At 42.3% G+C, this 26,610-nt stretch overlaps 2 protein-coding genes and 1 long non-coding RNA gene across 8 annotated transcripts in view; 2 read left to right on the top strand and 1 right to left on the bottom strand.

Annotated features, from left to right (window-relative positions):
- Positions 1-26,610, top strand: part of LOC125740822 (polymeric immunoglobulin receptor-like) — a 65,395-nt gene that overhangs the window by 19,815 nt on the left and 18,970 nt on the right. For 3 of the 6 annotated variants that reach the window (XM_049012520.1, XM_049012517.1, XM_049012519.1), the window contains 3 exons: positions 24,477-24,797; positions 25,100-25,411; positions 25,760-26,080. The exons of 1 other annotated variant lie outside the window; for it this stretch is intronic. In XM_049012520.1, coding sequence (XP_048868477.1) covers positions 24,477-24,797; positions 25,100-25,411; positions 25,760-26,080 — 954 coding nt within the window. Of the gene's footprint in view, positions 1-22,251; positions 22,398-24,476; positions 24,798-25,099; positions 25,412-25,759; positions 26,081-26,610 lie in introns of those variants that run through there. 2 more of the 6 variants (XM_049012522.1, XM_049012518.1) reach the window with 2 other exon arrangements.
- Positions 9,687-19,199, top strand: LOC125740815 (E3 ubiquitin/ISG15 ligase TRIM25-like). Its single transcript, XM_049012479.1, has 6 exons — positions 9,687-10,285; positions 11,075-11,170; positions 12,205-12,438; positions 12,610-12,769; positions 13,157-13,216; positions 18,331-19,199. The coding sequence occupies exons 1-6, from the start codon at positions 9,695-9,697 to the stop codon at positions 18,861-18,863; spliced, it is 1,674 nt and encodes a 557-aa protein (XP_048868436.1). The 5' UTR covers positions 9,687-9,694; the 3' UTR covers positions 18,864-19,199.
- On the bottom strand, positions 10,126-12,234 carry LOC125740846 (uncharacterized). Its single transcript, XR_007397787.1, has 4 exons — positions 12,177-12,234; positions 11,520-11,633; positions 10,552-11,068; positions 10,126-10,262 (listed from the first exon to the last, which is right to left on the bottom strand). It is a non-coding gene; the product is annotated as an uncharacterized LOC125740846 (long non-coding RNA).

Genomic DNA, 26,610 nt, shown 5'->3' with positions numbered 1-26,610 from the left:
TTCGGTTTCCCCCCACAGTCCGAAGACATGCTGAGGCTAGTTCGAGTTACTAAATTGCCCGTAGGTGTGCATGTGTGAGTGAATGGTGTGTGAGTGTGCCCTGCAATGGGCTGGCCCCCCATCCAGGGTTGTTCCCTGCCTCATGCTTCTAGGATAGGCTCCTGACCCCCACAACCCAGTAGGGTAAGTGGTTTGGAAAATGGATGGGTGGATATTTAGGTAAAAATTGGAAATGGACAACTTGAGTGAGCACTTAAAATGACAATCAGGGAAAACAGCTTTTTTTCACTCAATGGAATCATTAGCAGCAGTTCTTGCTGAACTATAAAGCCACCACAATACTGTATTGTTACCATATACAGTATAGTTACAGTACAGTAGTTACAGGTTACAGTATAATTACTGTAAATGTAAACAAAATGGTTTACCGTAAAATGGCAGAGTATTTTCATAGTATGTTTCTGTTATCTGACTTTTTATTTAAATGAGAAAAAAACACAAACTGCATGCTTTATGATATTTTCATATGTGTATTGTTACGATCCTCAGTCTAGGGTTGAGGACCGCCAGAAAGGTAAAGGGAAAGGAGAGGGGGAAACGAGACAACCAGGCTATGGGAAAAGGGAACACGGGACACAAAGGGATCTTTTTTTGTATTTTTTTTATGTTTATTCACAAAGACTTTCACACACAATAGGGCAACAGACTTCGGGAGTGACACCGCCAAAACAATAAACAAAACACCACTAACGAACACGTCCCAAACTAAGCTAATTCTAAACGAAAAGAAAATGACACAGACTAATCCTAACTCCCTAAACAAAACAAAAAAAGATGAGAAAAGAAATGACACAGACTAATCCTAACTCCCTAACCAAAACAAAAAAGATGAGAAAAGAAATGGCATAGACTAAGCCTAACTCCCTAACCAAAACACAGAATAAGCAACACGTACGCAAAACAAAACAGCCGTCACTCCCTACGTACTTAACAGAAACGAACATACAGAACACACCAAAGCCGAAACACAGTATCCGAGGGGCGAAGCAAGAGAGGAGTCAGGAGGAAGGCAATAGATCACAAACCAGAAAGCAGTCAAAACCAAAGGCAAAGGTACAGAGGGATAAGGCAAGAGACGAAAACCGGAAAACCAAAGAACTGTCATACACGATCAATCAAAAGAACACAAGCAAATCAATAACGCAACAACCAACTGTGAGCAGAGCTCCCGCTATTCTCCCGCCACGGCCATTTAAATCATAAATGCGGAAGTAGCGTATAGCTCGGGGCGTGGACAGGTCCGGGAGGCGGAGACGAAGGCAGCCGAACAACAATCAGGACAATCCCCCCCCCCCCCCCCAAACCTTACGGCACGTAACAGTATCATTAATATAATATCAATATTTCATTTTTAAATACAACCCCAGTTCCAAAAAAGTTGAATCGTTGTGCAAATTGTAAATAAAAACAGAATGCAGTGACACGGAAATCTCATAAACCCATGTTTTACTCACAATAAAACACATCAGATGTTGAAAGTGAGACATTTTGCTTTTTTTTACTTATTAGTTTTCTGTTTCCCCAGTGTTTCTTGTTTTCCTTTTGTTTCCCTGTCTTAGGTTTGCCATGATCTTGTTGTCCTCTAGTCCTTTCTGTATTTTGTTCCCTGTTATTACCTTAGTGTAGCCTCCCAGGTTTGTGGGTTGTGTTTTCTAGGTTCAGTGTTTGTTAATGGCTCCGTCTATTGCTTGTTGTCCTGTGCCCTCTGTGATTGGTTGACTCTCTGATGTTCCACACCTTGCCCATCTCGTTTGCCTGCTTGCCTGTTGTATGCCTGTGCCTAACCCTGCTCAGTTCATTATTCCATTCTTGTGTGCTTTATTGATGCATGTCAGTTGTACTACTCTTACTGTGTGTTGTTACTTTGCCTGACTTCTAAGTTTTGTTCCCTGTGTTGCCCAATCCCTTTAAAGTTTATTGATGATTCTGTTTGTAGTGTTTACCCCTGTTTAGTTCTGACCCCTCATGGTCCTTTCATTTTCTGGTTTCCTATTTGTTGTTCCGTTTTCTTAATAAACTCCTCCTGTATCAGATCTACAGGTAGATCATCACCTCATTTCCCTGCCTTCACCATGCCACTCTGTAACACCCGAATGGAAAATAGCAGACGTAAGCAGAGAGGCATTGTACTGACATCATCAGTTGTGTATTTCAGGGGTCAGTGATGAATCCTGTTGCAGCCAGAGTCCTATCCATCTCTGACAAAGAAAATCGTACGGACCAGAGAACTTGTTTCTCAATATGCATACTTGACCATACTTGTGTTCTCATAGTCCCGTTTTACGGCATCTACCATTGCCGAAGATCACTTCCAATACTAAGAACAGAAGTACAGAGAACAGTAAATTCCCCACATGTCATTCTTGTTCTGCCCCTAACGTCACGGATACATCAGTTGCATCCTCGCCAAATGAGACCAATCCCATGATTCACTGCGGTTCATTCCTGGGAGGCAAGTTAGCCAAACTACTCTTGCCAAGACCATGATTATGTTCTTTGGATTCTTGGTATTGAGAAACATCTCTTGTGATCCGATTGCCTTCAGTTTGAAAAGATGAATTTGTCCTGAGATTAAACACCACAAGAGGGTGCTGTTCAGCGAAAAATTACATCATCAGTGACTAAATGTGAAAAGGATGGTATACCTTTATGTTTAATTTGTCTGCTTATTATGCCACATTTTATATCCACAAATGTAAATGGACTCCAGTCAAACCTAATATATACCAGTTTATGTTGGGAAAATGCCTTGAAAATCCAACTGGGATTGTTTCCTGTCTTGTGCCCATGGCCTCCGTGATTGCCTCCAGACCCCTGTGATCATCAATAGGACAAGCTGTTACAGAAAATGGACGGATAGATAATATTACCAGCCTTTAGGGGCCGAGAGAAACACAAACAGCGCTCAGTCTGAGAGGATGGCTGATAAGGCCCATGTGAAGTGAATCAATATGCTCATATAAGAGATGTTACCTGGTACCTTCTGCGGAGCTTAATTTTGCTCCGCTTCTGACGTCAAAAGTGGGAGGGGGGCGTATCCTTTATTCTGATTGGTCGAGGGCTTATGTCCATATATGGTATCATACATGGTTATGCCATGTGTTGCAGATAGGGGGCCGATGAGAATTAAATTTCTACAAGAAAAACTACTATTCTAGTTATATACAAACTATGTTGTTTTTAATAGTAATAAAAAAATCCTCGCAAAACAGCAAAAGGTTTATTTTTCAAACCCAACAGGATGTCAACAGAATACAGTATAAGACACTTAAATATATGAAATACTTTATAAAATGACAATAAATACTATATACAAATAACAGATCTTTGAAAATATACAATAATTTACAGTACTGCAATCAGTGATTAAGGAGTTTTCACTAAAAACACATGCATATATATGACTAATATATAAAATAACTGACATCGGATGCGGAGAAGCAGGCGAAGGGAGCCGTGAATGCGAATAAACGGGGTTTAATCAGGGTAAAAAGTGAATCACAGGGAACAAGGCACGTAGCAACAACAACGACAGATCTGGGGAATGAACTAGAACACGAACTGAAATACACAAGACAAACAAGATCAAACAGGAAAGCTGGTAACAAGCGGGATTCACACGAGGTAAATGAGGTAGGCATGGTCCACATGAGGTCTGAACAATCGGTTGTGACAATAACAATGTACTGTACAGTGAACCTACTACACTAAACCACAAAACACGACTAAGCCCTTGTCGGCTGTGTTTTCTAAAAACAAATGCATGTCTTTGAAACATTTGAAAATTGAAATAAAAAGGGGTAGACAATGGTATCTTTCTCTTCTTCAGTGTAATATTCAGTTATGAAGTCCATCTTGCCACTCCTGATAACGGTAAGTCACGTCGGAGTCACGTCGTCTTGTCTCTCTATATACTTGTATATACAGTAGCTGAGATGACTATAAAGTTTACTTTGTCTTTGGCTGACTTTTTTATGTGACCGAGCACTACTCTTAGGACTTTTTTAAGGTAAACATGAATTGCCTGGAGTAAGGCGATGAGTTCGACACGCGCGTATTTCGATGTGATCAAGCTCAAATTTGGGCGTGTCTGGCAGGGTAACCCACCACAGAAACGGTCTGGCAATGTTCATTCATGATACCTGGGCTGATACTGAACAAGTTCCAACTAATTTCATTTGGTTCGGATATCAGCTAATCTAGCTCAATTTTTGCAGGACAGTTACATAACTCTGCCGAGGGTACCCCACCACTAAAAATGTCTGGTGGTGCCTGTTTACAAGTCCTGATTGTATAAGGTACATTGAAGCACCATTTTCAAGAAGTTCATTTTTGAGCTGACCTAGCTCAATAATTTGAATTAATTTCCACACCCCTCACAGCCACACCCAGCACCACGGACCCGGCAGACATCCATTCTGATGAACTGTCATATGCCCCCAGCAAGATTATACTAAGGGAAATTGGTTCGTTTTCAGCTAGGCTGACCCCTCTGGGCTCCCGGTCTACACTGACGCGTCTTTAAAAACTACCGCCGAAATTACCTTCTGTCCCCGGACCGCGCTCCCGAACACCCGACGTGGCTATCTTTAAAACCTGATTAAGTCTCTGCCTCCGCCCCCCAATCTAGCAAATCCCGCCCCTCAATTACCAATGGGGGACGGCGCGAACTCCCCAAAGCTTTCGTGGCACTGCTGAAAGGGGAAGAAAAAAAAAAAGAAAACCAAACCATAATCACCCCATAAATCATAATTCCCCCTTCCCCTCACAGAGGACACCACAAGGAGCAGACTGGCTTCATTAAACACAGAGAAATACAGGAGAGTATAAGACAGACTCTGCATGTTGTGATGAGCTGGGTGTTTAGCTGTCATGGAGGATTCCTTCTGAGGGTAACCCCACTCATCCACAGGTGTGTCTGCAGTCAGCTCTGCTTACGGACACACAATAACCAGGGCTGCAGGACAGGACTCTGCACTTTATAGCAGTTAGCTGCACACAGAGCACAAATGTACTTCCTCTTCTCTTCCCTTCTACTCGCTGGCCTCCCGCGCTCCCTCTCAGTGCGTCAGCGCCGTCTCCGTCTGGCTGCATGCGCACACACGCATGCTTCTCCCACGTCACGTGCTTAGCTGACATTTAGCTCATTACATCGTGATTGACCAGGTCATCAGGGAAAAGACTAGCAGTGTGTTAGTCAGCCTAGATGCAGAGAAGGCATCTGATTCTGTACGCTGGGAATATTTATACCAGGTCATGGGAAAGTTTGGTTTTAGTATGGAATTTACACAGTGAATTAAAACAACATTGTAATGACCAGATTAAAGAAAATAAGATCTCCGAGGGCTGCTGCAGAATGTGGATTTATTAACAGTAAGTGGCTGCGGTTATATCCACACACACTAGCTCAACAGAACAAATTATAATCATAATCTCACGCAAAACCCCCGGACTCTCTCATCCTCACGTCCCACGTCACACGGAACCATAACCACACCCTCATAAGTATAGAACCTAACTTAACAGAATAACATGGAACACATAATACCTGAAGGTATTACACTATATTCAGCCGCCACTGCCAGAATTAAACACACATGACACATTATCACCCTGGATAGAGGGACGAGGTAGGGGTGTCCGCTCTCACTGACCCTTTCTAACTTGTATATAGAACTGCTGTCCGAAGCTGTAGGACAAGATCTCTCTGTAGAGGATGTAACAATAAGGGAAAGAGATCACAAGGTTTCTGTGCATGCTGGTGATGTGATGGTGTATCTCAGCAATCCAGAGCTCAGCCTTCCAGCCCTAATGGAGCTTTTGGATTGCGAGTAACTTGGTCCGCGAGTGTTTCGCAAGACGAGCAAACATTTTAAACACATTTTAACTTGATAAACAAGCAAGGTCTTGCAATACCAGTATTAGATATACGCTTTGTCTGCTGAGCATCACATGATCACAACTGAGCCAATGGTTCTTCTCTTTCTCTCGTTGTGGGATTGTGGGTAATCGTCCCCCTGGCTTGGTCTCAGTCGGCGTCTCTTACTCATATAGTCAAAATTTTATAGAAAAGCACCAGCAATCAGCAATCAAAAGGAATTAGATCGATATTGTTAAGGAGATGTTTAATATGGAAAGCATGACCTTTATCTTAAGACTGGAAGAATAAACAGGAGAGAAACTTTGGTGGAAATGGACCAATTATTTGACCCAGGATAGTGTGGGACTTGTTTCTGAAAATAATGTTTTATGGGTCTTTCCAAGTGCAGCCATGACACATGATTCCCGTTCAAAATGAAATTAAAAACAAAGTTAAGAAAACAAGTCAGTAATACCTAAGTGATCCCTGATCATGCCCCAAACGTTTGTCTAAAATGGCTTAATTTGGGGATTTCTATGCATCCCTTAACCACCCCTTAACTACACCTTAAGCCTGTGGGCCAGGGTTCAGGCAAAGGCTCCATGGGCTCAGGGCACTTCCAGGCCTGGAGGCCAGGGCTCTGGAGCCTAAGTCCCTGACTTAAGGTGCCTCTTTCCCCTGGTAAGAAGTCAAAGAAGTCCTTGTACTAAGACCCATGCAGTACCAGGGCTCCAGTCAAAGTCTCCCAAGGATGGGAGCCTCTTTTCCCAGGTAAGGGATATAGGATGTCCCTCCAGCCTGGGTATTCTGGCCTTGGACCCAGGACCTACAGTTATTATCAAGCATCGGGGCTCCAGTGAACCTCTCTTCAGCTTGGGAGACTCTTTCACCTCCTAAGGGTTTGAGGATCTCCTGCTGCTTCTATCCAGCCCCAGAGTTCTGGAGGAAAATCCAAGGACCATTCATACTTAACTCTATCCTTGGCACTAGCCTAAATCCCTGTCATATCTTTCCAGACGCCAGAAATATCAGCCAAGCTGCTCTTGTGTCTAGGCAAGACCTTAACAGCTGTATGTTTGCAATGTGACGTTTGTCACTTTTGGGAACAGTATATGCTAAATACTAGAAATGTAAATGTAAATATATGTACAGTCAGGTCCATAAATATTGGGACATCGACACAATTCTAATCTTTTTGGCTTTATACACCACCACAATGGATTTGAAGTGAAACGAACAAGATGTGCTTTAACTGCAGACTTTCAGCTTTAATTTGAGGGCATTTACATACCAATCAGGTGAACGGTGTAGGAATTACAGCAGTTTGTATATCTGCCACCCAGTTTTTAAGGGACCAAAAGTAATGGGACAATTGGTTGCTCAGCTGTTCCATGGCCAAGTGTGTGTCATTCCCTCATTATCTAATTTACAAGGAGCAGATAAAAGGTCTAGAGTTCATTTCAGGTGTGCTATTTGCATTTGGAATCTGTTGCTGTCAACTCTCAATATGAGATGCAAAGACCAATCACTATCAGTGAAGCAAGCCATCATTAGGCTGAAAAATAAAAACAAACCCATCAGAGAGATAGCAAATACATTAGGTGTAGCCAAATCAACTGTTTGGAACATTCTTAAAAAGAAAGATCGCACCGGTGAGCTCAGCAACACCAAAAGAGTTGCAAGACCACGGAAAACAACTGTGGTGGATGACCGAAGAAATCTTTCCCTGGTGAAGAAAAACTCCTTCAGAACAGTTGGCCAGATCAAAAACACTCTCCAGGAAGTAGGTGTATGTGTGTCAAGGTCAACAATCAAGAGAAGACTTCACCAGAGTGAATACAGAGGGTTCAACTAAAGATGTAAACCATTGGTGAGCCTAAAAAACAGGAAGGCCAGATTAGAGTTTGCCAAACAACATCTAAAAAAGCCTTTACAGTTCTGGAACAACATCCTATGGACAGATGAGAAAAGATCAACTTGTACCAGAGTGATGGGAAGAGAAGAGTATGGAGAAGGAAAGGAACTGCTCATGATCCAAAACATACCACATCATCAGTGAAGTATGGTGGTGGTAGTGTCATGGCGTGGGCATATATGGCTGCCACTGGAACTGGTTCCCTTGTATTTATTGATGATGTGCCTGCTGACAAAAGCAGCAGGATGAATTCTGAAGTGTTTCAGGAAATATCATCTGCTCATATTCAGCCAAATGCTTCAGAACTCATTGGATGGTGCTTCATAGTGCAGATGGACAATGACCTGAAGCATACTGCGAAAGCAACCAAAGAGTTTTTTAAGGCAAAGAAGTGGAATATTATGCAATGGCCGAGTCAATCACCTGACCTGAATCCGATTGAGCATGCATTTCACTTGCTAAAGACAAAACTGAAGGGGAAATGCCCCAAGAACAAGCAGGAACAGAAGACAGTTGCAGTATAGGCCTGGCAGAGCATCACTAGGGAGGTAACCCAGCGTTTGATGATGCCTGTGCATTCCGGACTTCAGGCTGTAATTGACTGCAAAGGATTTGCAACCAAGTATTAAAAAGTGAAAGTTTGATTTATGATTGTTAATTTGTCCCATTACTTTTGGTCCCTTAAAAAGTGGGTGGCAGATATACAAACTGCTGTAATTCCTACACCGTTCACCTGATTTGTATGTAAATACCCTCAAATTAAACTTGAAAGTCTGCAGTTAAAGCACATCTTGTTCATTCCATTTCAAATCCATTGAGGTGGTGTATAGAGCCAAAAAGATTAGAATTGTGTCGATGTCCCAATATTTATGGACCTGACTGTAAGTGAGTATGTCTGCTCTGAAGGCACAGAGATCACGCCTGCTTAGGTGAAGGGTGGGGAAAGAGGTCAATCCTGTAAGTTAACATTCTTAAAGTGAGCTTCAGTTCCAACACAGTTCTTGAAAATTTTGGTGGAAAAATTTTCACTCTGAATCTGACCACCTTCCTAAGACTAATATACTGTCAGCACAGACACAGAAACAAAATGAATAAAGATATTTATCTGCTACATCCTTTATTTTCATGTATATTATATTGAACAATGTAAAAAACAAATTGGTGGAGTAACTGCTTACAAAAGTTTGTTCTGTCTAAACATGACTATAATTGTTGACGCAGCCATTTTCTCTAGGCTTATGTAGGGAAAAATTACATCATTTTTGTACGGAGGGAAAATGATTACACTGCTCACATCAGTTACTCATAAACCAGAAAGAGGAACTTCTTTATTGGTGCAGACGCATTTATACAAACAGACACGTAGTACGTATAACGTACAGTATGAAATCACATATGTTAACATTAATTATACAAATCTGCATGTTACATCTGATATCACACAGTACCTTCAAGTCATATAATTTTTTTATGGTAAATTTGCATCATCTGCAGAAACACGCAAAGACAATCTTCTAAACAAACACAGAAATTCATTTTCAACAGACCTCACTTATACCTTTCTATCTTATTTTTATGTACAAAATGAAATAGTGGGATTATAGCTTGTTTGTGGAAAAGCAGTTTCAGTAACAGTCATACTCATAAAAGCTAAACAAATATCTGTTGTGTATAGGTTGTGTATAATGTAATATCATATTCATCGACTCCAAATTCAGTGTTTGTCCAGTCTGCTCTTCTCAGTCTGGCCTCAGTCCAAAACCACACCTACTGCAGAAGCAGGAAGCTCCTCCCACTCTCACAAATAAAAGCAATTGTAAATGAAAACAAAAACTAATACAATCAGTATTCTTTGGAAAATGGCAAAAGCCAATGTCACACTGGATCAGAATGAGTTCACCTGTCCAATCTGTCTTGATCTGCTAAAAGATCCAGTGACTACAGCCTGTGGACATAGTTACTGTATGAGCTGCATTAAGAGCTGCTGGGATCAGGAGGATCGTCTTGGAGTTTACAGATGTCCCCAGTGCAAACAGACCTTCACACCCAGACCTGTTCTGTACAGAAACACCATACTGGCTGAGGTGGTGGAGAAACTGAAGAAGACTGGACTACAAGCAGCTGCTCCTGCTTACCAGTATGCTGGACCTGGAGATGTGGAGTGTGACGTCTGTACTGGGAGAAAACGCAAAGCTGTCAAGTCCTGCCTGGTGTGTCTGGCCTCTTACTGTGAAACTCACCTCCAGCCTCACTATGAGTCTCCAGCTTTTAAGAAGCACAAGCTGACTGATGCCACTGGACATCTGCAGGACAAGGTCTGTTCCCAGCATGACAAACTCCTGGAGGTCTACTGCCGTACCGACCAGCAGTGTATCTGCCTGCTGTGTGTGATGGATGAACACAGAGTCCATGATACAGTCTCAGCTGCTGCAGGAAGGACGGAGATACAGGTCAGGCCAGAAATACTCTTATATATATTATAACATTTATTTTAAATAAAAATAGCTTGTATCCATTTGAGTTTATCCGCTATGAAGACACCAAGATCAAGTCTGGTTTGGGAAAGTGAAAGGAAAATGAACTAAAAATGCAAAATATTGTTATAAAGTTTAAAAAGTTCTCATTGAATTCCTACTGAAACCTTCTTTAAACAGTGAATCATGTGACTGCAGCTGGATACATACAGCAAGCAAACAGGATTCAGAGGTTCACTTACTGTTTGGCTGAGCATCTGAATGGCTGAGATGTCTGAGCTAAGAGGTTGTGGTGTGATTGTTGCTGCCAAATGCTGTGGGTCCAGCATCTCAGAAACAGCCAGATTTTAACACACTGCAGTGTGTAGAGTTTACTGAGGATGGTGCAATAAACATAAACACCTGTGGTGGGTCTGTGGGTGAAAATACCTTGTTAATGAGAGAAGTCAGAGGAGAACAGCCAGACTGTTACAGCTAACAGGAGGGTCACAAGTGCAAAAATAACAGCTCAGTACAATGGTGGTGAGTCAAAGGGTCTATGTCCAGTTTATTCTACCTACAGTCAATCAGTCATTTAAGAATATCTATCCATCCATCCATCCATCTCCTAACCACTTATCTTGATCAGGGTCATGTGGAGCGCCTGGAGCCTTTCCCAGGCAGCATGGGGCACAAGGCTGGGGTCCACCCTGGACAGGATGATTAAGGCATTTTATCTCAGCTAATGAAAGAAACTTGTTTTGTCATCTTGTTTCCTGTCTGTAGAAAGAAATGGGAGAAACACAGAAGGAATTTCAGCAGAGAATTCAGACGAGAGAGAAGGAGCTGCAGGAACTGAGAGAGGCTGTGGGCTCATTCAGAGTGAGTATGAACCTGAAGAGAAGATAACAGCTGGCTTGTGATCATCTTGAATCTCGACTCCTCACCAGAGTCAACAGATTTATAGAGTTGTGCAGATTAATCATACTAAGGTCACTTTGGGTTATTCTGGGTCAGAGGTTTGGTGGGACAAAGGTGCCAGATAACAGTGTCACGAGACAGAACAGGAACAGGGCACCCAGACAGGGTGCAGTCAAAGAGCCAAATCACAGTATGGCAATCAAAGTCGGGGTTGTAACAGAGATCGGAAAGCGGATTAATCTACCCAGGGGAGTGAGGGAAAAGGGGAACAGTCATGGGGACACGGTGAAGGCGAGACACTCAGGCTCACCTAGATGGGGGTCGGGGTCAGCAGTCACTTGGGTGGGAGGGTCTGTGAGATCAGGCACACGAAGAGTGACAGGAGGAACCTCACAGAAACCAGGGCAGAGAAACACTCAGCAGTCTAGCATAATAAGATGAAAACATTAATAAAGCCAGTTTACCCAGTTTACCCGGTTTTATATTACCAGTAACCAGGACTAAAAGGAAGCAGCTGTCAATATTCAGGCGAGGTACATTGGGCTGGGCGGAGTGGTTCCTGCAAGCGATCCGGGCTCATGCTCACAAACAGGGTTTAACTAATCTGCGGTTACAGGAGTTTTCCTATTTATTTGGAAAAATACCATTCAAGGCTCATTTGAGAAACAGCAAGTTCTCATATACCTGTGCAATGGAAATAAACGCCATGAAGTTACCAGTTGAACTGAGAGCTAAAGGTGACACCCAACCTGCCACCAGTCTCTGCCAAATCCCTGCAGCTGACAGTGTATGAGCTTAATTAGTGATCATTTCCAATCATTGCTGGCTGGGTTTCAGTACCTGAGGCATCCAGCATGGTGACGCTCCAAACCTCAGCCCTGTGCTGTTTTTATACCTCCTGTCGGCTCACATCTCTATTGTACAATGAGGCTCTATGGAGTCTCAAAAGGGGCCAATTGTAACTTACCGTCCTCTGCTCCCTATGTCATCAACAGAGTTCAGCACAGTCAGCAGTGAAGGACAGCGAGAGAATCTTCACTGAGATGATCCGCTCCTTTGAGAGAAGACGCTCTGAGGTGACAAAACTGATCAGAGATCAGGAGAAGGCTGTAGTGAGTCAGGCTGAGAGAGACATGGAGAGACTGGAGCAGGAGATTGATGAACTGAAGAGGAGACACTCTGAGCTGGAGCAGCTTTCAGTCACAGAGGATCACATCCATTTCCTCCAGGTAACAGAACAGCTACGTTGGCAATAAGAAAACCAGAGTATTGAAATGGATGCACGTTTTAATTTGTAATTTAACTAGTCTGTCATTTGTCAGATGTTAATGGTCCTGTTCATTCCATTATAATACACAATTGTTGTGATGAATCTGTTTAATCAGACTGTGTGTCTGTAGAGGTGCCAGAATATTCCTGTTGTCCCTGAAGCTGGATTTGGACCCAGAATCTCTGTCTATCCACGCTGCTCTTTTGAGAACGTGAGGAAGGTGGTTTCTGAACTGAAGGATCAACTGGAGAATGTTTGCGAAAAGAAAACAGCAGAGATCCATCACACAGGTTAACAAATAAATACATTTTCCAGTCTATTCATGTAAATATAGACCATGCAGAGAGAGTATGCAGTGCAATCAGTCTCATGTTTGTGTGACCAAGTCAGTTTCTGTTTTCAATAATACTCAATCTTTGTGAAAACTGATGATTTAGCTCCACATTCTACAGGCTGCAAAACCCAGATCACAGGAATCATGTTTCTTCTGCTTTATAGAATCCAAAAAAAATCTGTATTATGAGTAACTTACAATGATTTACAACTTGTTAAACTGCCTTTTATTGTCCCTCATAATGATAATACCCTACTGCTGGTGTCTCACCAGTGAGTGACGTCCATCTCCCACAAGTAAATTCCTTTTACTCACATCCCTGTTCCTCTCTGTCTCCTTCTAGTTACCAAAGACGCCGTCCTATCAGCATTAGTGCTCAGGACCAGAGCAGAATTCTTACAATGTGAGTCTGTTTACACACACACCTCTCTCTCCCTGTATGAGGTGGAGTGTGTTTTATTGTCTTTTGTTTTCTTCTGGTAGAGGAGCTTCTCTTTCTCTCTCCTGCTGCCTCCTTTCACATTTACATGAGCTGTTTATGTCAGTAGCCTTTTAATTCAATTGCAAGGCAAGTTCATTCTGGGGCTTTTCCACACACCAGGAATGGTACATTTGGTACTTTATCTTTTCCACTGACTTCCAGCTAATGACCAAAAGGGCAGCGTGTGGCTCAGTGGGCAAAACCTGTGTGCCTGTAATCCGACGGTCGCCAGTTAAAACTCACCCTTAGCATGTCTGTGGGTCCCTGAGCAAGGCCCTTAACTCCCAGCTCCCTGGGCACCACTACAGGTGGTAGCTCTTCACACACAACTTACTCTACAAAGAGCACAGGGAGGGAGGTATAAAAAGAGAATTTCCCCACAGGGATCAATAAAAAGTATTAATTATTATTAAAAGTTCCTGTACCCAAAGTACCAAAGCAGCTGCGGTACTTTTTTGGTACTTGAGGTGGGACTTGCAAACACGTTCATTGGCGATTTAAATGATATTTTAAAAAGCCTAAAAGCCAAACAAACAAGTAAATAGTTATTTAAAAAGAAGCTACATTGCAGAGGCAGCGTCTGACTAAACTCCCGGTGATTTAGTGCATTGAAAATACACAGCAAACATTAATATCTTAAGCCCTATTTATGACGAGCTGACAGTGTTAGCAGACCTCAGGTCTTCAGGAAGCTTGTTCCACAGACAGGGAGCATAGAGATTAAAAGCTGCTTCACCCTGTTTGGTCTTGATTCTGGGACACTGAGTAAACCTTTCCCAGATGCCCTCAGGGGTCTGCATGCTGCGTAATGTTCAAGTGAATCAGAAATGTATTCATGTCTGAGACCAATTAGTACTTTATTCACAAGAATAATATTTCACAATGAATCCTGAAATGCTCAAGAAGCCAGTGCAGTAATTTAAGGACCAGGTGTATTATGCTCTTATGCTATTATGTAATATTATCTTATGGTCAACTGTGCTGAACGCAGCACTGACATCCAATAATACAGATCAAAATGAAGATTTGTGATTCATCACTGCTGAGGTGGATGTCATTTAAAACCTTAACACCTGTAGTGTCAGTGCTATGCTGTGGTCGAAATCCAGACAGAAAAGCATTTAAGGTCATTGTTTTGAACCATGAAAGAACTAAGTTGCTAAAAAAACAACCTTTTCAATGAGATTTCCTGAAAAGGGTAGGTTGGAAATAGGTCTATAGTTACTTACTAGTAAGGAATCTAGGTTTTACTTTTCTAAAAGAGATTTGATATCTCAGGTCTTCAGGGCCCTTGGAAAAAGGCCTGACTGAAGAGAACTATTGACAATTTGTAGCACATCTGATGCTGTAAAATTAAAAACATTAAAGGAGCTTGTAGGTAGAGTGTCAAGGCAGCTGGCTGGAGGCCTAAGGTGCTGAACAGTTTCTGTCAAGGCTGTATGGTCTAGGTCAGGGGTCAGTAACCTGCGACTCGCGATCCACATGCGGCTCTTTGACCTTGTGGCTGCGGCTCTTCTCAGAATGACAGACACATTCACATTTTCTTGTCTTCACATATTATGATAATAAATTATTTATGGCTTTCTATTTATGGAGGGTGGTCCATTGCACGCTTCTGTAACGTCTTAACTACATCATTTACATCTTCCTCAACTTCATTCTCTTCGACGAGATTATGTCTCTGGTGAAATGATATGCTTTCCGGAGTTTTCTTCAGTACCTAAGATTGGATGTACGCTTCAGTGCTTTTTGGGATTTCTAATTCTTTCTTATACTTTCTGTAGTAAATTGTTACCATTCCTTCCCGAGTCTTCATAAAAACCGGTATATTTTCTCTGATTTACTTATTATATCCAGCTGAGTTGGGAGTGGTGAGGACATTTTGCGCTGCTCGATCAGCAGTTACAGTAGTGAAGTGCAGAGTGAAGGGCAGACAACTGCAGAGCCAAAGGAACTTTACTCAACAGAGGAGGGGTGACGTCCGTGCGCAGGGCGAGCGAACCGGGAGCGAGGAATCAGAGTCAGGCAGACAGAAGTCCCAAAACGGGGTTTAATGCGGGCTAAGCACATAAACACGGAGAACACTTCACAACACTTTTAGTGACCGGACTTGGGTAAACTGACTTGAATGCAGACTAAATACACATGACTAAGGGACGGAAATGCAGAACAGATGAGAACAATCAGGAATTCACATGAGGTAACGAGGGGGGCATGGCAAACAGGTGGATCGGACGAGCAGGTGATGACAGGAGGTGTGAGGGTGAAGACTATCAGTACAGAACTGAACAATATCGTAATATTAGTCACCTTTGATCTGTTACATGTGCGAGTGATTTCAAACTGAGATACCCCCCTTTCCCCTGAAATAGTCTTTATTTTTTGTACGTACTTGAAGTTTTGTCTTTCTGTTAAATGCATATACACTGATATTGCATTAAAAATCGTATGTCAAACCCCCTTCTCTACCCTCTTTGTAAATTTTGGGTCAGACATTCAAGATAAAATGACTCTTTGCTTTAAAAAGGTTGTCGACCTGCCGATCTAGGGGGTGGAAAAGTGCCGCATGTAGCGATTTGCCAGCCAAAGACCTGACATTCAGTAACGCTAAGATTAATGTATTAAACACATTGTCTGACCCAGTCTGTAGGTGTCACACAACTGGAGTCAGATTAGATAGAGTAGCTGTGGGCTTTGATGGACTTTGTTCCCCCTGAAGTCAGTCAGAACAGGAATGGCTGACACTGGGGCTACTCCTCACTGCCTAGTGTGGGCAGTGGATCCAAACCAAGTAAGCAGGGGGTGGAGCTTAAGGGCTCAGCCTGTCCTAGATGTCAGCCTGCACTGTAATACTGAAAGCAGGGAGGCTGTCCTCGCTTTGTTTGGGTAGCAGGAACTTTTTGGTCCCACACAGTAACAACTAATCAAGGCCTTTTATCTGCATCCTTAAGCTAAGTTCACACTACATGATTTTAGCCACAATTTTCTGCTTGACATCGCTGTCAAAATCCCCAGATCGCAGCCAAAATCAGTTTTGATTCGTGCCGGCATGTCAGAGCTCAGTCACCATTTGTGACAGTTCAGAGATGCGACCTGGCGGGGGCGCTGTTGCGTCGCAGACACCCGTCAGGTATTTGGAGTTGTAAATATCTCGACTTTGTTGACGACTCCAAATCCTGTAGGTGTGAAAGTGTCACAGTGATAATGAGCTACAGCCAATGAGAGCACAAGACACTGGGTGAGGATTGATGTTAAAAAGGGGAAAAAAAGTTACATTTATTTAAATACTGTTCTTAGTGTTCGGGTATGTGTACGTGTATATACATTCACACAGTTATTGTGATGTGTGTGTTTTTTGTCCTGTATGTAGATGGATTTGATTGTGTTCAGGTGAATTTCTGCGTGAGTGTGATTTTAGACAACATCCAAAGATCCACTGAAGCAGAAAATCACTTAATTTCATTTGTTAGTTTATTTTTTTCTTATTATAAACAGGGTAGGTTTGTGTCTGAACATGCCTAGTTTCTTTTAAAATAGTAGTTTTAATTGATAATTTAGAAAAAAAAAACTTATTTTTTTGTGCACTGAGTATACCTTTTTTGAGATTCGTTAGTATTGTCCTAAGTCAGCACCCATAGTCTCCCCCAAATTGGCTGTGACACAGAGCCAGTGTTGCCAACTTAGCGACTTTGTCGCTAGATTTGGCGACTTTTCAGACCCCCTTTGATGACTTTTTTTCAAAAAAGCACCTAGCGACAAATCTAGAGACTTTTGGACAAACCTTAGCAACTTTCCAAATGTCGCCAGTACTGTCCTGTAAGCGCGAGGTCTTGCTTTCCCAGTACAGCTACTCATCTCCCTGTGTCTGCTCTGACCAGTGAGTAATTGATGACAGTTTTATATTGGACACGTGAGGAAGTATTAGGGAAAACACGCAGAATGCAAGTACGACGTAATTACGTCATCGATATGCAAATATACGCATGACGTCATCTAGCGACATTTGGCGACTTTTCCAGCAGACTTTAGCTACTTTCCATTGAAAATAGTTGGCAACACTGAGAGCATCTCCTCAGTCTGCACTTAGCGCTGCTGGAGGGAGGTGAGTGTGTGAAGTGGTTCACAGGATGTTCATATTATGACGTAAAGACAAACTCAGTTTTAGTGGTAAATTTGGAGTATAATTTTATGGTTAAGCTTTTGAAATCTATCCATTTTGAGAATGTTTCTATGCCTTTCATTTTAGGTTTATTATACAGGATGTACATGAGTTATGTTTTTGTTTTCAGGATATTCTGGGCTACACTGATATGTCATAAGTTGATGTGTAAATGCTGACGCAGTCTTGAAATTTCTTTTTCTTGACATCATTGATGTCATTTTTGTATGAAGATAAACTACTAGCGCCTATTGAAATTTCTCACATTTTAGTAAATTAAAATACATGCCTCATTGCGCACAGGGTTACTTTTTAATACTTTAGCGCACAATGTTGCATCTTGGACACCCGGATCAGGTAAATTCTCTCGATCATGCCTGTCTGTTATATCTATTCAAAGTTACCAGCCTGAGGTTGAGTGCGAAAAGCAACGCATTTTGCTTTTGTCGGGTTTTAAGGGTTATTCTTTTGATGAAAGTTGTTTATAGTTTTATTAACCTGTAATTAAGCCGGTTAATTTGCACGCGCAGCATTTCGGCGCGTCTTCCCGCCTGCGTCGTGCGGGTGTCCGACATTTCCTGAGCTATTTCACATACTTGAATTACCGCTTCATTTTTATATTTTATGTATCGTACAGAATAATAGCTTTCAGGCTAAAGTGCAGTTGGGTCCCCAGTGAGTCTCTCAGCGTGGCGTGTCTCACAGCGCAGGGGGCAGCCGGAGCGCCGCAGACTCGGGCGGCTACATGAGTATATTGGGATTAAAATGTGTGTATTGGAGCGAGTTCTGTGTTAGTGAGTATGTGAGGTGTGACAGTGATAATGATGGAGATGCTGGGCTTCGTCATGGGATTAATCGCTCTTCCTCTTGCCTACAGACTCCTGCCAGCTGACGCTGGACCCCAACACAGCAAACAGAGAAGTGTCTCTGTCAGGGGGGGACAGGAAGGTGACATGGGGGGCAGAGCAGCCATATCCTGATCATCCAGAGAGATTTGACTGGTGCCCCCAAGTTCTGTGCAGAGAGAGTCTGACTGGTTGCTGTTACTGGGAGGCTGAGTGGAGTGGAGATAAAGCCCTGATAGGAGTCACTTATAAAGGAATCGGGAGAAAAGGGGACAGTGATGACTGTCTGCTTGGAGCCAATGAGAAGTCATGGATGCTGATCTGCTCTCCTGACAGTTACTCTGTCTGGCACAATAATAAACGGACTGACATACCCATAGAGCCCTCAGACTCCCACAGAGTAGGAGTGTATCTGGACCGGGCGGCTGGTACTCTGTCCTTCTACAGAGTCTCCTCTGATGGACTGACCCTCCTGTACAGTTTCACCTCCTCATTCACTGAATCCCTCTATCCAGGGTTTTTGGTTTATCCAAACTCCTCCGTGTCGCTGTGCATGCTGGGATAGCTCACTGTGTGCTGCAGGAATCATTTTTACCTTATCAGAGTGTCACATGTCGCTGCTTCTCCGTGGCAAAAAGGTGAAATCTCTGCTTTTTAACCAGTATAACCCTTTTTACTCTGTCTGAAGTGAGACATATGTCAGACGAAATAAGTGACTGGGTTCAGGAAACTGAACAAGAATGCAGAATGACTGTTTTTCTCTCTGATTGAAATATGATGAAATTTAATCCTGATTGGGGGGGGTTTCCCCTCCCCTGTATATGTACATTTTATATATTTCTGTATGTATATTGTATTTCCTGTCTGTACACTGACAATAAAGGCTTCCTGTTCTATCCTATTAATGTCCTGGTTCAGCTCTGCTCAAAGTGTAAATGAGTAACATAATTTATAATACAATTAAATAAATTCACTTTACTGTAATTAAACATAACTAACACGATTAGATTAAATAAGCATATATAATAACCATGTAAAAGGAGATGGGAGACATAATAGCAAAAACAAAAAATATTCATAGAGTTAAAACCAAAAAGTTATAAATCACATTAGTTTCACATGTTAGATTAAATCACTCGATCAAAATACTACAAGCAAGAAAAACAATTTCTTAACTAAAACTATGACAATCGACAAGCTAATTAGCAAATGGCGTCTCTCTCACCCCCATTAAAACACGGGAAAAGAATCATTAAAAGCCGAACTAAGTCCTTACTGTTTTGATATAGTTTGGTGAACAGACACTTAAGCCGAGTGCGCTGGCTTCAGCTGTCCATCTTTATTTTCCGCCCCGACACTCCCATCATCCATCTGTGCATCAGGATAACTATAGATTATTTACATATCATGGCACTTACTACCTAAGTAAATAATTGCACAAGTATTTCAAAATAAAGCGTAACACATTTTTACTCATTAAAAACACGGTTTAACTTCAGACGGCAGAGCCGCACGCCCCCTACTGCCGCCCTGAGGTACCTGCGGGTTTCCCGTCGGTCGCAGCACGTGAGACGCAGCGGTCCCTCAGTTAACGTCCCCATCACAACACGCCAGATATGGTTAACGGGTACAGTCATTATTTAATGCACAATAGAACATTAACCTGTTACAATTACTCGAAAGTAAACCTGTAAAATTAAAATGCAGTAAATCTTTCTTGAATGAGCTTATTTAATATCAACGAGAATGGACATAGTTGAGTTGATTTGCTGTTCTGACTGCAGCCTGTTTTTACTAAAGACTAATGTGGATAGCTTCCTGATTTACATCAGTAATGCACTGTATGTGATTCCAAATTACTAAACCAAACATATATTCCCTTTTTTAGAAATCATGATTTGCGTGTCTTTTTTAAACCACACAGTTTAGGAAAAAGATTATCAGATACAACAGAGATGGAAAAAAAATAAGAAAACACTCTATATTTTAAAACAAAATTTAGTGTAGCAGAAGGTCACACTGAGCAGCAGGTTTACTTCCCAGTTCAGACCCCAAAACATACTAACTTAGTCGTTCATGAGTCTTATTGTGAAAAAACAGACAAAATAGACTTGTGCATTTTAAAGAAAATACATTAACAGCTTTTGTTAATGTTTAAATGTATAAAAAACTTTAGCTGCTTTTCTTAAATGGCCAGAAAAAATGGATCAACACTATTAGTTTATATGAGGAAGGGGTGTTTGCAACAGTCACAATCCTAGCAGGCAAGCATAACATGCCAAAGAAACATCTCTTTCATTTATTTCAAAGCAGACACTTTGTGCAAAAGTTGTTTCCTCATTTCCCAAACGGCCACCAGAATTGGATGGTCCTTAAAGACCTTTCATAAGACTTGGAGGCCCTGTCCTGAGGTTTATCAAAGAACAGGTTCTTACATTATAGGAGACTGATGCTGTTTAAGAACTAGATGGGATGACCCCTGCAATGAAATTTGTAACACACAGTGTTTCTACAGAGTCTCACCCACGCATCCTGTATGACAACATTTCTGCTTCTCCATTCCTTTCTGAGAATAACTTTTGCATCATGATAATTGTTTTGCTGCTTTATGTTCATGTACGAGAGGAAAAACAAGGAAGTTAAACAGATCAGAAATGAATTAGACTTATTTGTTCAACAGCACGTATTTTTAAAGTATGTGAGCTGCACTGATTTACTGAAAAGACCCACTATCGATAAATTTAAGTTCTGTTTCAAAAGTTCTAAGATTCCAGATACAATAAAAACATTTTCTTGCTGTAAACAGCAGGACAAAAGCAGAATTTAAATGTTTTTCTTTTAAAAGTCATGAAATACACAAAAGATACACAACTGCACAAACTCCTTCAACAGAAAGGGACTGTAATTCACTAGGCTTTTGACAGGTTGACCTGCCCTCACCGCTTAAGACATTTACTTTTCTGCTCAGTTGCAGAAAATAGCCATGACTGACATGAATGACCCTGGAAACCAAGCAAGCTAGATAATTTATTTAAAAATAAGTTCCATGTTAATGTGATATAACATGTACAGAGGCTGTAATGCACAGGGTTAGTCAGGCTGAAAGCGAGGGCAGTGAAAGTGACGTAATGCATAGAGGGCCAGTAATTCACGGGCTTAGCCAGGCTGAAGCCCAGGGGCCTCTGACCATGTTAATGTGGTATAACGTGTACAGGGGATGTAATGTGTGGGTTTACCCAGGCCGAAGCCCAGGGGCTCCTGACCATCTTAATGTGGTATAACGTGTACAGAGCCTATAATGCACGGGCTTACCCAGGCCGAAGCCCAGGGGTCTCTGACCATGTTAATGTGGTATAACGCATACAGGGGCTGTAATGCACAGGCTTACCCAGGCTGAAGCCCAGGGGCCTCTGACCATGTTAATGTGGTATAACGCATACAGGGGCTGTAATGCACGGGGTTACCCAGTCCGAAGCCCAGGGGCCTCTGACTATGTTAATGTCCCTCTGAACGCATGTACCTGCCCCCTCAGCACTCCTGACTCTCGGCTTTGAATGTGACCATGACTGTGTCTGTGTGCAGTTTGCAGGCTTCCTCTGTTCACATGGCATAGACCTTCCAGTGCCCTAGAATGGACTGATGTTCTGTTGAAGGTTTACCTCACTTTACACTGTCTGATTCCTGCATTAGGAACCAAATAATTATACTTATGATAACTTGCTTTGATAAAAATGAGAGAAATATTTTATACAATAAAGCAATTATCTGTTAACTAATTCATGCATCTTCTTGTATTACTTTTGACGATAAGGATAAGGATTGATAAGTATTGATTGTTTATTGTATACTTTACAGACGCATGATAATAGTCTGACTAACTGAAGTGCTAAACATTCAGCCTTGTGGTTTTGTCACTTCCAGTTTAAAGTCTCCACTCCCCCTTCACTCTGCCTGCTGTGTGTGAGAATAGAAACGACAGAGACAGTGAAGGTAGAGAGGATGAGGCAGTGAGTGTCAGTCTCCACAGATCTGGGCTCAGTGACACACAGACGTATGGATCCTCTGATGCTCCTGTTTCTTCTCATTGCTGGGCGCACAGGTGAGTGTCACTCATTACAGTGGTACTGAGTAGAGATCTCTCTCCTGCTCCTCACACACTGTCAGCTACAATCAGGGGCGAACTAACTTCTCTGGGGGCCCTAAGCTGAAATGGGTAGGTGGTCCCCCTAAGTGGGCCATTGGAGATGTTTTTGGGAATTACAAACAAAATATTCTCAATAATATTCTACTCAAAGTGCTGGGTGCGAGCAGTAAAGCTTACCGATCAGGGTGGGGGGCAGGAGTGCTGTTGGTAAAATTTGCTGAAGGGGGATGGGGGTATCGAACCAGAGGATTGATCAGTCAAATTTATTACATTTCAACATTCCCTCTTTTGATAAGGTTAGTCTTGATTTTTTTGCATACTTTCATTTAATTGTGTTCCATCTCTGTTCACAAGTTGTATTCCTGTTTAGCAAGACAGTGTCAGACAAGTGTGATGTAATGTGATGTAATAGTCGCGCGTCTGTTGGCCCTTGTCTTGTGGGTACCCTGTACCCTATATAAATCTCCTACTGTACGTGTACCTTGCAGTTTGGTGTCTCACCAGCTTGTGTTTCCGCTGTTATATTTGGTTCGGAGCTCATTGGCTGCCTGTTACAGTCCTGTTAAGGGCAGTAATAAAAGAGAGTGTTTTTCTGGCAAGTAAGTCTCCTCGTCCTGCCTGCTCCTGCAATCCCTCAGTCAGCCCGGTGCTACATGTTATATCCTTAAATGCAACTTCTGCAAATTCTGTCTTCATGAGGCCCCTAGTTTTCGGGGCTCCAGGCAGCGGCCTGCCCTTGCCTTTTGGTAAAAGCAGCCCTGGGTAGAAGTTGGCTACTAGAGCAGGTCTGTGTTTGTCAGGGTTCATGATCTACATCTGGGGTTGAGACTAGACCTGGTTTCACTCTGCAGTAGGCTTAGAGATCTAGTTAACCTCTAGCTGGTAGAGAATGGGGGTAGCGTGGGGGCCTCACATCTCCAGGCTTGTGGTTTCGATATCCAGCCCAGCCCTCTGTGGGCAGTTTGCATGGTCTCCCTGTATCCACGTTGGATTCCTCTCAGTTCTCCGGTTTCCTCCCACAATCCAAAGACCCGTGGTTCAGGTGAATTGGTGTCTGTAAAAGTGCCCATAGTGACTGTGTGTGAGTGTTTGCCCTGTGACAGACTGGCATCCTGTCCTGGGTCCCCAGCCTTGTGCCCTGTGCTGCCTCAGATCAGCTCCACGCTCCCTGTACTGTACTGACCCTGTACTGGTTAAGCATGTGCAATATGGATGACTGAACTAAAATACATTTAGATGCTTTTTGTATGTCAAGTCATGTGAAGTAATTTTTATTGAAATAGCACAATGTATGTTGTGCTGTACAGAAATGCAATACAGTGAAAAAAAATATAAACATTAAGCTCAGCTGAAAGAAACGTCACTTCACAGCAGCACTGTATCCATCCATCCATTCTCTGAAACCACTGAATCCCAACTGGGGATGTAGTGGGGGGGGGGGGGGAGCCTATCCTGGGAACAATGGGCGCAGGCGGGAACCAACTCAGTCGCCAACACACCGAAGGGTGCACACACACACACACACACACACACACACACACACACACACACACACACACAGTCACACAACTACAGGGCCAATTTAGACTCACCAAGCAACCTATCCTGCATGCTTTTGATTGTAGGAGCGAAAACCCACATGAATATGGGGAGAGCCTGTGACAAACAGCATTGTTTTATCAGCAGTCACCAGGTTTTAATGGCAGATATAGCTGCGTATCACTGGCATAGCAATGATATTTTACATTATAATGTTCACAAATGGAGCCCAAAGGAAGCATGTATAGAGGGAATAGGAGAGGGCCTGTATCACAGGACTGGATATGTTTACAAGTAAGGTCATAGTACTGAAGGGGTGTGGCCGTCCCACACAGGGATGAGCCCATTCATTCAACTCATTTGGGGCTTTTACTAGTGATTTAAGGTCCTAGTTTTCCTCTCAGACCCTAGAACACACAGCCAGGCTCAGATTCCCGATCCCACATCCTGATGTAGAAATAAAAATCTTTATTCTGTTGGTTAATTTCCCCACAGGTGCTGACAGTGTGTCCACAGTGAGCTGGGTGTCTGCATGGAGAGGAGGATCTGTCACCATCCCATGTTTCTATAGTGACCGTCATAAAACTCATATAAAATACTGGTGCAAATGGCATGATGTGAGTTCATGTACTCCTATAGTACGCACTGACTCTCCACAGGAGGGTAAAGTGTCAATCAGAGATGATCCTGACCAGCGAGTCTTCACTGTGACCATCAACAATCTGACAGCTGGGGACTCTGGTTATTACTCCTGTGGTGTGGATATCAGAGGAGCCTTAGAAGTTGCAGATGAGGTTTATCTGTCAGTCGCTGATGGTAAGATGTCTGTACTGCAGACTGTAGCCAATGAGATGTAACATGTCATTCAGTCAGAAAGGAAGGACATTAACACAAATACTGAAGGAGAAAAATATTTTAGAAAGTACTATATTTTAATATTTAAGACAATACTTATATAGAGCAGGTTCCACATTTTATTCAATGTGATAAATGAGAGAAGTACTCTACCCTACAGTGGGGTGGTGCTGACAGTGGGTGGTGCTTATTAACATTTGTATAAATGGTATAAGAGGGAGTGAGAGTTAATCAGCCTGGTAATTTTCATACTGTCCCTGCAGGTGTGTCTACAGTGAAAGTTACGTCTGTACTGAGTGGAGGATCTGTCACCATCCCATGTTTCTATGAGGACAGATATAAAACTCATGTGAAATACTGGTGCAGAGGGTATGATGTGAGGTCATGTACTTCCACAGTACACACTGACTCTCCACAGGAGGGTAAAGTGTCAGTTAGAGATGATCCTGACCAGCGAGTCTTCACTGTGACTATCAACAATCTGACAGCTGAGGACTCTGATTACTACTGGTGTTGTGTGAAGATCAGTGGACGTTCAGATGTTGGAGAACGGGTTTTCCTGTCAGTCACTCATGGTAAGATGTCTGTATTGCAGACTGTAGCCAATGAGATGCACAGTATGTAACACGTCATTCATTCAGAAAGAAAGGATTTTAACACAAACACTAAAGGAGAAAAATATTTTAGAACATTGTTCATATTGAACAAGTAAAACATTTTAATTTCAATCAGTATGATAAATTAGACCTGTAACAGTGTCAGTTTAAATGGGCTAATTCAGGGGGTTAAATTTTATGGCAATATGTTAATAAATATCTGTGTTAGACAAGCATTAAAATAAATATTTTTTTACTCGTTCGTATTTATAAATATGTTATTATTGTGTAAATTTCACAGTGTTTGTTCCTAATCTGTGTGTTCAGATTCCCCAGAGCTGTCAGTGGATAAACAAGAGGTGACGGGTGTGGAAGGAGACAGTGTCACTGTTCAGTGTCGCTATACATACGATTATGGTCAGAGGCAGTGGTGTAAGTTTGGGAGCTTCTGTGTATCAGAGAGATCTGTGAGTTTGGATGGGAGGCCTGTCCTGATCAGGGATGACAGAGTAAACAGAGTCTTCAGTGTGACAGTGAGGGGACTGGAGAGGAAGGACACTGGCTGGTACTGGTGTGATGATGGAAACCTACAGATCCCAGTTCATATTACTGTCAACCAGACAGCTACAACCACAACCGGCACTGAACGTAAGTAACTGATTTAAATCTGGCCGGGAATCATTTATGCTTCAGTATAAATAGTTAAATACTAAATGATCCCAAAGGTGTCACTAACAAAGGGGGCCTGTGCTTTTTTGTGGGGATAATGGTACAGGAGTGAGGGGTGTTTACCAGGGTATTACCAACAAGCACCAGGGTGAACAAAGTAACTGAAATCGGAGGAAAACTAAAGAGTTTGAATTTAAATATCTCGGTTAATCCCTAAGAAATTTGATTAATTCCCATATTTATCATCTCTTGCTGAATAGGGTTATTTATCAGGATTATAGTTTCTATGCGTGTGGCACGGTGACCCAGATGCTGTTGCTTCACACCTCCATGTTTAGCAGTTTGAATATTACTTCTGCTCTGTCGTGCTGTGTGGGTTTCCTCCCACTGTCCAAGGACATGCAGTCAGGCTAACTGGTGTCTCTAATAGAGAGTGTGTGTCTATGTGCCTGTGACTGACTGGCATCCCCAGAGAAGAGAACTTGGAAGAGTTCATGGCCGGGGTGGGA

Source organism: Brienomyrus brachyistius, chromosome 4, assembly GCF_023856365.1.
Source record: "Brienomyrus brachyistius isolate T26 chromosome 4, BBRACH_0.4, whole genome shotgun sequence".
NCBI classification, from domain to species: domain Eukaryota; kingdom Metazoa; phylum Chordata; class Actinopteri; order Osteoglossiformes; family Mormyridae; genus Brienomyrus; species Brienomyrus brachyistius.
The sequence above is the reverse complement of the archived record's forward strand: the minus strand, read 5'-3'. Positions and strand labels throughout refer to the sequence as shown.